The 12,713-nt window shown below is 40.9% G+C and overlaps 1 protein-coding gene across 1 annotated transcript in view; it reads left to right on the top strand.

Annotated features, from left to right (window-relative positions):
• Positions 1–9,077: 9,077 nt before the first annotated feature.
• The window catches only part of LOC119646592, a 78,795-nt gene continuing 75,159 nt past the window's right edge, over positions 9,078–12,713 (top strand). The window contains exon 1 of the mRNA XM_038047085.1: positions 9,078–10,186. Within this exon, the coding sequence (XP_037903013.1) occupies positions 10,123–10,186 (64 nt within the window). The 5' untranslated portion in view covers positions 9,078–10,122. The remainder of the gene's footprint in view (positions 10,187–12,713) is intronic.

Consider the following 12,713-nt stretch of genomic DNA (forward strand, 5'->3'; position numbering starts at 1 on the left):
ATGATGCTGTACATCATGGCTGGACCGCCATAGTACACATTACAGCAGAACAGCTCCAACGATGCAGTGGACGACCGATAATGGCTGTGGTGTGAGAAACAGCGACTATCGACGGAAGTTAGGCGATGCCGGTAAGAGCAAAGTGAGAAAATGCATCGCGGAGTGCTGGAGCCGAAATCCCAGTCTCCCGTTTATTGCACTTGTCCACGCTTGATTGGAATTCGGTAAGAGTTACCGTTTGTGAAAAATCTAAATACTCTTGATAAATTGACTATACTGCTTACTACTTCTTCAGAGTTCTAAGTAGGAACAAGTATAAATACTTGTCCCACTAGGATTATACCGTCTAGATGGCGAAGTATTATATTATAGTTAGAGCAATAAGTTCCTGTAAGGAAAGGTCACGGCTCAAAACTGACTAATCATTCAGGAAATCGTATCATGATCCATTCAAATATAATTTAATATTTAATCAGGGTAATGGTTCCAGAAAGGACTCTTACGGTCTTATAATGATGTGCTCTAACACACTTCAAGGACTGGATCGAATTTGAGTTGTTTGCCTAGGTTATGCTGCGCGAAATCAACATTTTGCCTTTTCAGATATTTCTTAGTTTTAACCAAACCCGTTCTACCTAATTTAAAAGGTTTTCCCATTATCTCAGTTTTCATCGTATGTTTCTCTGCCTTCCTTCATGCGAAAGTTATTAGATAATTTTTTTAAAAAGTGAGGGTCGGCAAATCCTGCTTTGCCTCTTCGTTTACAATGGCTCCTTAACCATATCGCTTACCAATCGAAAACAAAGAAAAATGAATTTCCGGCATTTACTTTCAGTTGACTTCTGGTCCTACTTTTTTAATCAAAATTGTCCGATTCGTCTCCGTTTTTCATTTTTCGTTTCCGAATATTTTGATAAATTTTTAGAGGTTGAACTTGTATTTTGCCACTTGGGGCTTACTGGTCGAGTGGAATTTGGAAATTAATCGAGTTTAAATTGTTCGCGTTCGATTTTCAACTTATTAAATAGCTCTATCCAATCTGTATCCAATGTAAGACACGGCCAGATCAGTTTGTGAAACATAAATTCCTAATCCCTTGCTTGTAAGTTCGAGCCCACATTGGGCGCTATTTGTTGTAACTACCTTCATTTTGTTACCATGAACTTAGAGCATAAGACAATTGCGCACAGTAGATTCATGCGTACAGTTTTTATATATACATCATATAAAAAACTTTTTCTCGAATTTCTCCCTTCTGTTTTCCCTTCCTGAATCTACATGTAATTATGAAAATCTAATTCCTTTTCAAAATTCTAGCTGCAAATGTAATTATAAAACTTTTTCCTCTACCCCATGCCCATTGATATTCAAGGTTGTTCTTCATGCAAATATTATTTTAGTTTTGCTTTCTATTATTGCGCGAAATGTAGATTGGTACCCACAATGGAGCATAAAACCTGGGCAACACCTGCTCAACTAACACCAACAGCTCTACTAGGAAACCCTATTTACACCTCCACGTGGTGATCCGTGGGGGTGCTTTCTTAATGAAAAACTGCAGACGGAGATGGATGAAGGCGAGTCCCCCGCATCTCAGAACGGGATAAATTGTACCAACTGATCGTCCAGGTTGGAGATTGGGTAGAGCTGACAACCCTATACAGCAAACTGATGTTATGAAGCCACAGAAGGAGCCTGGGTCAGGATAGAGTTTAAAACAACGAACCTGGCAACGATAACAGAATGACGATCTGCGCATTTTCTCATGGAGCGTGCGCTCCCTGTACAGACCGAATGCTGCTCAGCAGCCAGCCAATATTCTGTCCCAATATAAGGCTGATATAACAGCCCTGCAAAAGATGCGCTCGACAGGAACCGGTTTTCTGGAGAAGAGCCACTACACCATATATTATAGCGGCCATTCAGTAAACCGTGTGTCCGGATAGCTCAGTGGTTAGAGCACTAGGCTGTCATACGGAAGGTCGCGGTTCAAATCTCACTGGTGGCAGTGGAATTTGTATCGTGATTTGACGTCGGATGCCAGTCGACTCAGCTGTGAATGAGTACCTGAGTCAAATCAGGGTAATAATCTCGGGCGAGCGCAATGCTGACCACATTGCCTCCTAGTGTACCGTTACGGTCTTGAATGAAGTGCTCTAACACACTTCAAGGCCCTGATCCAATATGGATTGTTGCGCCAACGATTATTATTATTATTATTATTCAGTAAACCATGTGTTCGGAGTAGGTTTCTTAGTCATTCAATAAAACCCGCTGTTATCGGCTTTCAAAATATGCACTATGCGTTTGCGAGGCAAATTTAGAAATATAAGCCTCATAAACGTTCAGTTCTAGCGAGCTTACTGCCATTGACAGAACTGCGTTATGCTCCTCACATAGGGAAACACAAAACCTTTTATACCTGAAGCGCCAAGCTTACGATTTCCTGACTTGGTTTTGTTTTTGGCGTTAGAAGCTGGAAGGGTGAGACTTTCACTTACAACAATGACCTTCTTCTCTTTCGCTTACCCCGCGGGACTGCCATATCGGTATTATGTCACGGTGCAGGATCACTTACGAACTGCGGCCCGTGTCGTTTGCTACTTTCCTCCGAAGCTCCTCGTTCCTCTACAGATTGTGAATCGTCTTCATCAATTTTTCTATCGCCCTCCAAGTTTTTCAGAGACTAACATTTTATCGACGATATTCTCGAGAGACAACCGCGCCCCGGCTTCAATTTCCGCCTCCGCTCTATGTGTGGCAAACTTCAAGCAGCAAAAACAACATGCTTCGTATCCTCTGGAATCATCTTGCATATCGGGCAATATAGAAAATAGTCACGCCCTTTCAGACGTGTGGAATAGCTCTATAAGTCAAGCGTCCTTTAGTTAAATTATCCCATCTTTTTGTCACTCCAAAATAGCTTCATTTCGCGCTAATTACCGACTATAGTTACAGGACCCGCCGATTGCATATTGGGTCATGGAGGCGTCGACCCTCGTTCGCGAAGATGTCGATGGGGACATGCCTGCTATCACACATTCTGCTTCGTCTGATGTTGAACAGTAAGCACACAATGCTCGCCATGCACTCAATTGATATGGGTCTGCGAGTTTCCTTTTATTTGTTTCTCGCTTTAGTGCCGATGCCCAAATTGGAGCTACATAAAACAAGATGGAACTGGCAATTCTCGACATAAGGAGTCAACGGCTTTGCCTTGGACCATCTTCGAAACCTTGGTTGCCAAATTCTCAAGTTGAGGCTTGAATTTCAGCGTTTGATCAACCATGATTTCTAGATATTTGAACGTTGGTTGCGAATATATTATGTGTTCGCCGATTCTCATCTTTATTGATGTTCGCTTCCTTCGCTTCGTGGTCAAAGCTACTTCGGTTTTATGCTTTGCGAGCGTCAGACATGCGTCATATAGCCAAGACTTTATTTTAAAAATTGCCCTGTTCGTGCGGACCTCGATCTCCTCAATATCTTATGCCATGATTGTCACATCTTTGGGCGGTTTCAACTTTAAAATTCCATCATAAATTATTGTTCACAGGTTGTTCTATATGTCTTAGGTCCATCGTCTGAATCGTAATATAATTGCCTCTCCCGGAGGAACTCTATGACTATGCGCATCAGGTATTTGGGAGCGCCAAATCTGCCCAAATCCGCAATTATTTCCTTAGCAATTTTCATCACCGTACTGATCACATTGACAGTAGATCTTGTCTTTGGGAAACCGAACTGTCTATCTGTCAACGGTAGATGACTCCTTCGGAAAGTTTGCCGATGCCATTTAATAGACATAAAGGCCTATAAGATGAAGGATAGATTCGATTCATTTGAAACTGTGGGGAAGAGGGTACTAATGATATCCCGCAGCAAATCAGGATTGGGGATTGATTGCGAGTGCACCCTTGATTGATATCATGAGTGCCTTATATGCACCTCCCTATGAGTCGGAGTCCCCTTGCTTGCATAACCTTTTGAAGTGTTGAGTTTTAATTCTAAAGATGGCTGCTTGCAGTTTTTTTCTCGCCTTCTTCAACTCCTTAGACTCCGGCCGGTTTCTGCTGCGTTGGCTGTATTTCCTGGGTTTAAGGCACACTTTGCGAAGTGTATCGATCTCATCATTCCATCAGAAGTTGGGCATTTGTTTCTTGTACAGTCCGGAGTGGCATGGAAGCGTCATATGCTTTTTGTAACCTTTCAAGAACCTGCGTCACCTTTTCTTCTGCTTTTTTCAGCGGCATCGTTTTATGCAGAAGTATATTCTCGAACGTTTCCTTGTCAACTTTCTTGAATGTCAAACCCGGTACTTCCGTTTTCTTGATACGTTTTGCACCTGCCCTACACTTCCACTGGAAGACTATAGTCTGATCGCCGCTGTGCGTATATTCCTCGCTCACCTGCCAATGGAGATCCTTTGATAAAGTATCTCTAACAAACGTAAGATCTATCATCGATCCCGTATCCCGTCTCTGAATCGACTACCCCAATCTTCGGCCTAAACGTTAAAATCGCGAGCTATTATTATTGCGCTGTAGAGGCTTGCTTCTGAAGCTAATCTTTCCACCATCAATACGAATTCATCTAGCGTGAATGCCGCCTACTTTGGCCCGTGTGTCTTCTGAGATATTGTTGTCTCTTCGATTGCTCGGTTTCTACAGGTCCAGATTGCCGCTTTTGTCTGATACAAAAATACCACTGCGAAGATTTGTATAGTATTTACATATGACGTCAACGTCAATTTTATTTTTAAGCAGGCAAGCAGGGACAGTGAGCTGTAGGAATTTCATTTATGAAAAGCTGAAATCGCCTTCTTGAACCTCGGGTGTTTGTGATAGGGTCAATGTTACTCTCCTGTGTTTCTCTGCATAGCAGGCATCTAGGATTCGCATTATACTCTTTAGCATTATACCTTTCCTCTCCGCACCTTCGGCACAACTTAGATTCATCGTACTTGCTTGTACAGTTTCTTGAAATGTGTCTAAATTTCAGGCATTTGAAACATCTCCTTGGCGATATCTGCTCTCGTAGTCGACAGCTGACCCAGCCAAAGCGAATTTTACCAACAGCAATAACTTTTTCACTGCTTCGAATGGCAAGACAATTGTGGCCGTCTGAGTACCACCATTACGTAGCCTGTAGCTGACTCTTTAGGGCTTTGCAGATCTCCGCTTTTGAGGTAATCTCATCCAGATCTTTGCACTCAATCAGCCTTTAGTCCTGGCTCATCTTTACTTCCGCTACTTTGCCCCCTAATGATGCGATCTTCTTATGGAGGTCGTGAGACTTACTCTTCCCAGGCCTAAGCTCTAGGAGTAGATCACCTTTCTGCGTGCGTCTCATCCTGTTCATATGTTCACCCAAGTCCTCAAGGGAACTGACTGCCTTAACCTTCCGCAAGATCTTCGCATATGACAGCTCCCTTGTTGTTTTTATAATCAGCGCATCTGGCCACGATTTCTTTTGCGGGTTTCCTTTTTTCTCTTCTTTAGTCCAAGTAGACGCATTGATGCGTATTTCCAGATGGTTGAGTAAACTTTCTTTAGGTAAGACTGTTGATTGGGCCGGTTGTGTTTTCCCCTTATTTTGCTTTGGAGTTTACTCTGGGGATTCTCTATTAGTATCCCTATACCCTTTGCGGGTCTCTGGTGTCTCTCTTCCGTCTTGAAGACGATCCACTGCTGTGTTATCACCTCTAGTCTGGGTTACTACGGGGGGTATAGACTTTGACGACGTTTGCGTTGCTACTTCTACTGTGGCGTTCGTTTTCTTGGAGCAGTGTAGCTCATTCCCTACCTCAAAATACATTGATCGTATAGCACGCACTTGGCTTTTTATTTTACCATGCACGTTGTATCGGGGACCTACGAACTGGATTCGAGATCATCACCCTTAGCTTTAAGAACGCATCTTTTTCGTCGCCGATTGCAGCATTGTCGCCGTTTGCCACTGAGATTTTGGCAGTACTTACAATTGGTGTATGCTCCAATTTCCAGTCTACATCAGCTTTTCCTGTCCGCGATCTCAGTGTTCTACCGCTTCGCCTGTTTTTGTCTGTCTGTCCGACAAACGCATTTTTCTCGGAAACGGTTGTAGCGATTGACACCAAATTTGTTTGGAAGGCGGTAACTATGAATGCTCACGCTTATAGTCACTTAATGAATTTAAATTTAAAGAGGGGTCCCTATACATTTAAAAGGGGAGTGTACATTTTTTTCCTTCAACTATAGCCATGTGGGATCTCAAATGAAAGGTCTCGATTAGTCCTTTCTGCCGGTCTTAGTTTTGACATTTGTTGAAAAGGTGGGGAGTGCAGGGAATCGAAATTGATCATTTCTTTAACAGACCCAATCTTAGAAACAACCCAACCGAAATATCTGAAAAAATCAAGAGGTTGGCACTATATGGTGCCTTGGCTCCGAAATACCCTACATATCGATGTGTTTTCAAATGAAATTGATAATAGTAAATAACTATAATTTTTAGAAAATGACTGCAAAACCCCCTGAAATTCATCCTAGAATCACGAAATTGCGGCAATGTAGGCTGTAGTATAGAGAAAAATCCTACCAAGTTTGGTGGAAATCGCACTATTATTAGGTTGTTGCAAATGAAATGTCGGATTTTTCAATGAAGTGAAGTTAGTTATGATTTTAATGTTTAAAACTGCCGCAAGGTGACTCTGGTGGTATGGGATAATTGAGTATAAATAGTCGTTCGTTCGATCAAGGAGTCATTTCAGTTTCAATCGTCATTGAAGTTCCAAGTAGAACTCAAAGAAAAAAGCATGGAAGGGAGTCAAAAACGTCTACTTTTTCTATATGAATTTAAACTTGGTCACAACGCAGCGGAGGCAACCAGAAACATTTGCAGAGCATTTGGAGCTGACGCAGCAAACGAACGAACGACACAGCGGTGGTTCGAAAAATTCCGATCAGGCGACATGACCCTCCAAAGTGAACCTCGTGGACACCCAGGACCATCGATCGACAACGACGAGTTGCGTTTGATAGTGGAATCTGATCCCCGATCATCGATTCGTGACATTGCAGAGAAAATAGGCGTACACTATTCGATAGTATCTCGGCACTTACAACAGCTTGGAAAGGTGAAGAAGCTTGATAAGTGGGTTCCGCATGAACTCAACGAGCAAAACATGGCGCTGTGAATGGAAATATCCAGTTCTCTACTCAACCGCAACAGGAACAATCCCTTTTTGCGCAGAATAGTGACATGCGATGAAAAGTGGATATTGTACGACAACCGTCGCAGATCAGCGCAATGGCTAGATGCCGATCAGCCCCCACAACACATGCCAAAACCGAGCCTTCACCCGAAGAAGGTAATGGTAACTGTTTGGTGGTCTGCATCTGGAATTATTCATTATTCGTTTTTGGAGCGTGGTGAAACAATTAATGCAGAGAAATATTGTGCCCAACTTGATGAAATGCACGAGAAATTACGTGTTCAGCAGCCTAGATTGGTCAACAGAGATGGAGTGATACTGCTCCATGATAACGCCCGACCTCATGTTTCCAGAATGACGGTCCAAAAATTAAATGAATTACGATATGAGACTCTTCCTCATCCACCATATTCACCCGACCTCTCGCCAACCGACTACCACTTTTTTAAGCATTTGGATCACTTTTTGGCGGGGAAACAATTCAGCAATGAAGTAGCTGTCAAAAGTGCCTTTGAAGAATTTCTTAGCTCTAGAAACCCAGACTTTTACGAAACTGGAATAAATGCCCTTGTATCTCGTTGGGAGAAGTGCATTGAAGCTGCTGGTTCTTATTTTGACTAATAAAATTAATTTTCATAAAAGTTATAGTTTTTGAAATTTTACTCAAATATCCGACATTTCATTTGCAACAACCTAACAAAGTTATAATAGGTCAAAGTTGTCGCTTCTGTGTGAATTCAAGACTTTGAATGTCAAAATCACGCGAAAGTGGATATTTTTACATAGTATATGCATATATTACGTCTTAGGTTCTAATGGGACAATTGTCCACTCAAATGTTTTTATAAAAGAATACCTGAAGTGTCCAGCTCCCGATTTCCCAAATTGTTTTTTCCTTTCCAATTGAAAGCCAGTTTTTCAAATCACTCCAAAAAATTGCTAATTTGAGGCCCCAAATTAGTTATAACCAACTTCACTCGCTCAGATACGTACTCATCTACCCCCTTACTTTCTCAACAGGAGTTGCGATCGACAACGGAGGAATTATTTATATTTCTGCTAATTTTTTATTTGGTTACTGATGACCTTTTCCCCCTCTTATTATTATCTCCCAGTAGGATTCAAAGAACAAGGAACATCTTGCTTCAGTTAGACCTTAAGATGTTAGGTAAAGTCCCATATCCGCCAAAAATGAGTATTAAATGAGAATGTAGTCAGTTGTGGATGTTCCCTCTACCGCGGTATCCAAGATAGTGATTAATTTGAGAACCAAAATTTCAATATTTACATACATAACTATCTCTAAAAATTTAGATCTAATAATTACATGAATCCCGAAAGAAAAGATAGTATCTAATCAACAGAGAAACATTAGATAGGAGTAGTTTGGCTATTTAACGAGCATGTATCCCTTCTGTCAATATTATGCATGGACCAAGGATCGTTTTTAATATACAGATTGCATAAAACTGCATCGATCCATACCATATTCAGCCCTGAACACTGATTGCCTGTAAAAGATACAATCTAAAATCTGTCGATATTAATTCTTTTCTATAAAATTACTGTTTCGGAAACTCTCAGTTTAAGAAAGTGATCTCCATTGAGAAATTATTTGTATCTTCCAGATTTTTGTGTTCCTAACATAAATCTAAACTTTCATAGCTTCGCAAAGATTTTATCTGCTTGCGGTCCTTGAAGCTCGAAGCCACTCTAGGATGAAATCTTTTCTGTACAATGGACTAAGAAGTAAAAGGAAAAGAAATTGATTATCATTTCCAACTATTAGAACTCAATTCACATGTGGAAATCTGAAAATTTCCCACTGATACGCTAACACTCATTCGCTTCCTACGTTTTGGTCCAGAGACGGATGCTGCCTCCCCCCACGTTGGGCGCCACATCACCCCGTTGACCCATATGTTCACGAGGGTGCACGGTCGCCCGTCGGTCGCATGAAGGATGTGCCTGTGCGCCTGCTTGGGCTACAAGGCTGAGCTGTTGTTGTCGGGATGCTGTGATGTCCTTTTCCCGGCCCTCGCCGGTGGGTTGCAGTTGCGTTGCCTGGCTGCAGTGTGTGACCATGCCAATGACGTCGATGTGTGATGGTGCCGAAGCCGGTGCAAGTTTGTCCGTTTCCCGTGTCGTCACCGTCACGTCGTGACTGTGCACCGTGCACCACCGAACCGACAGACAGGCCAAGTGTGTAGAAACGGCTGGTGCTGGTGGCTCGTGGTCTTGATTCGACTTTGTGGCTCTGTACTGAGTGCGGGCGGCGTGAATGTTGCGCGGCGCCTCTTAGTCACATTTTGGCTGTAGCAAGTGATGGTGGCTTCTGAGTCCGAGTCTCGAGCTCAAGCTAGTCTAGATAAGATACAAGATCTTAGAGTGCGGTCGAGTACGTCTTGAGTAGGGGGCGAACTTCTCAAACTCTGTGAACTCATCTGCATCGCCTGTTCTTTGGATTGGATTCTATGGAACTTCCGTAAATATTGTTTCTAGTGTCGGAACTTTGTTTGTATCTCGTTTTGTTTATAGTCTATGAAAAATCAGTTGGAATTCAGAATCTTTTTTAACAAAATTCACTACACACGGCTCGACTGTTTTACCGCGACATATGTGAATTGTGGAGACAAGTGTTCGCGATAATGATGATTGATTTGAAATTCTTAAGGTGAATCATAATTTGGAAATTGATAGTGTGATGAATAGTTGGGTGGAATTTATTTGATTAAAGTTGATAGTGTACTTGATTATTGATTGTGCTTTGACGACTCAACTTATGATATCTAGTTATCTCAGTACCCGCCCCTTGTACTTGATCTCAGTGCGGTTTTTGTTCTGTTTCCGTATCTGGAGTAGTTCATTGTTTCGGATTATCTATTAAGGCCACATCTGGCGTCTGAATCGGCTGCAACACCTACAGAATGGCAGCGGAAAATCCTTTTGCGAAGTTAAGTGCATCTGATTTGTCAGCGATTATACTCAAAGGTAAGTCGAAACAGATGATGATTGTAGATAGGTAGTAAGGATAAAAGGTTAATTTAGTGAACAATAAAATATTTATTCTCTGCGTACTGGCAGCAGAGTAATAAAATTTGATTTCTTCTTGCCTCTAATTAACACATATCAAATTTCAAGAACGAATTTCGGCTGTCAATACTGATGACTCCTCCGCAGCAATAATGAAGAGAGCGCGTTTCCAATCTTATGAAGAGTCGACTACGTGAAAGAATAAAGCTGACTTTACTAGAGGAATTTGATCTAGGTATGATCCCCGTCAAAGATACGGAAATTGACAAAGATGCTGCAGTAGATACCAAACTGCTTTTGCTGGTTCTACTCAAAAAATAAATATTTTATAAATTTCCTAGGAATGACTCCAGAACAATGCATTAGAGGAGGCAGACAAGAAAATTATTTCTCCATATTTTGAATGAAAACAACATATGGGAAAACCTAGTTGCGTCGAAAATTATTGATATGACCCAGAGTTTTCGATTCCTCTGAAATCTCAAGCTTTCTTGAGGTGGTATTACCAAACTTTCTCCGCGCTTTTTGGTGTTTTTTCTTAATCTGCGCTATCAGGATGGACAAGTGTACTTGAAGACTTCCATTACAAGTCTTTTTTCCCCAAGTTATGGCCAAAGTACAAGTAAATTTGCTTAAATCGTCCAAGTCATCTTTTCATCTTTTTCCAACGATTGCATAACAGTCCTAATCACATGTGCAAATCACATTTGCTACTTGGACCTTCAAACTACACGTGTAGGTTTACATATCTTTTTATCTCATCCCTGGATCTAACCTTTACGACAATGTTGCACGGACCTTATATTTGCACATATGTATGTAATCAAAAGCGCTAACAACGTACGAATCCAGCAATAACCGAGGCTTATTACAAAGTGATCGATTAACTTTCGCGCTCTGATTGGTCAGTTTTCAAAAAATATAAATTTCATAAGGGGGAGGGATTATATTATATGCAAATTTCAAATCACGAAATTTGATGCATTATTGATGAATGTGTATTTATCTCGTTGGACAGGAAATTTGTTTTCGAGCTTTTCTATTAAATTTATGATGTGTTTTCTTAAAGTTCAACATGGCATATTTAATAAGAAATGTCCATAGATCCGGATTCAGTGGGGTGGGGTGATATCAAGGCGGGATTAAAACATTATAAAAGCAAGTTGATAACAACGCAATTCGGTACTTCATTAGCATTGACTGTGCACTTTCCGAAATTGATTTGAATAGAAAATACCCCAATGAAACTTGACCTATTAGGATAAATATCCTATTATTTATCAACTTAATCAAGCTGACAAGACAATATTTAATGCTGAGTATTTGTTTCTTTTTTATACTGTTAAGGTCCCATGAGATATAAATTTCTCTTTATAGTTTGGCAATAGTACAAATAATGATGCAGTCAATTTGAGTGTGAAATGTGGTACCGATCTACTTTCTCATTAACTTTCACCTACGTGATCCACAGATTTTTCTTATATTTTTGCATCTAAGCAAATCATAAACGGAAAAGATACAACTGAAAGTTAAGAATGCCTTTAACTTTCTGTTTTTGAAAATATTAGGAAAAAACGGCTTTACAATTTCTTACCAGGGCAGAGGAAAATCATGCCCTAGGAGCAGCGTGACCAAAGCGGCTCGCAGATGTTAAATGCTCCTTTATATAATTCGCAGAATACAACATGACTACGAATTACTTTGAGCGTAAATCCGCCGAAACTTTGGGCCTAAGCTTGGCCAGAGGTGAACATATTTTCCGGTCAGCTCCGACATCAAGTGGATGCGAACTAAGAACCCCGCAATCCTTAAGAAATATGTTTCTGTTTTTAGCTAAAATTTGAATTAACGCATGTACAGTATTTCGGGAACCATTTTATCCTATTTTCAGTGACATATCTTGACATTGGAAGATTAATGGTTAGAAAATTGGAGACTAGAAGATTAAGGATTGCAGATCTCAAAATCAAGAAGGAAACAAATGGTTCCCGAAATACGGGTTGTACAGTAATTCACAAAAAGGGCTTTGTTACAACGAGCAACAAATGCACTTCATACTCAACGATGATAACCTTAATATTTGGCACGAAGCCATCAGTATATTGATAGCACGTTTCCACTTGATTTTCAACTTCCTCACTGTATCGAAAATGTTATCCACGTAAAGTCTCTTTGAAGGTTTCAAACAAACGGAAGTCATTTGGTGCGATATCAGGACTGTTGGAGGGATATAGTTTTTTAAGTGTGTCTTGATTGAACTGCACAGTTTATGGGCGGGCATATTCAAGTGATAAAATCACATCTTCCGTGAGGAGGTCACCACGTTCCATTTGAATGTCAGGCCCTACTTTGTTTGTGAGCATATCACTATAAAACAGAGCGTTTTTGGCTCGTTCGTCTTTGAGAGCAATAAATAGACCAATGTGAATCCCAAAATATTCTAAGCATGACTTCTTCTATGTCTCTGAAGTTCTTTTCGAGAGGG

This window comes from Hermetia illucens, chromosome 1 (genome assembly GCF_905115235.1).
Source record: "Hermetia illucens chromosome 1, iHerIll2.2.curated.20191125, whole genome shotgun sequence".
In the NCBI taxonomy this organism is placed as follows: Eukaryota; Metazoa; Arthropoda; class Insecta; order Diptera; family Stratiomyidae; genus Hermetia; species Hermetia illucens.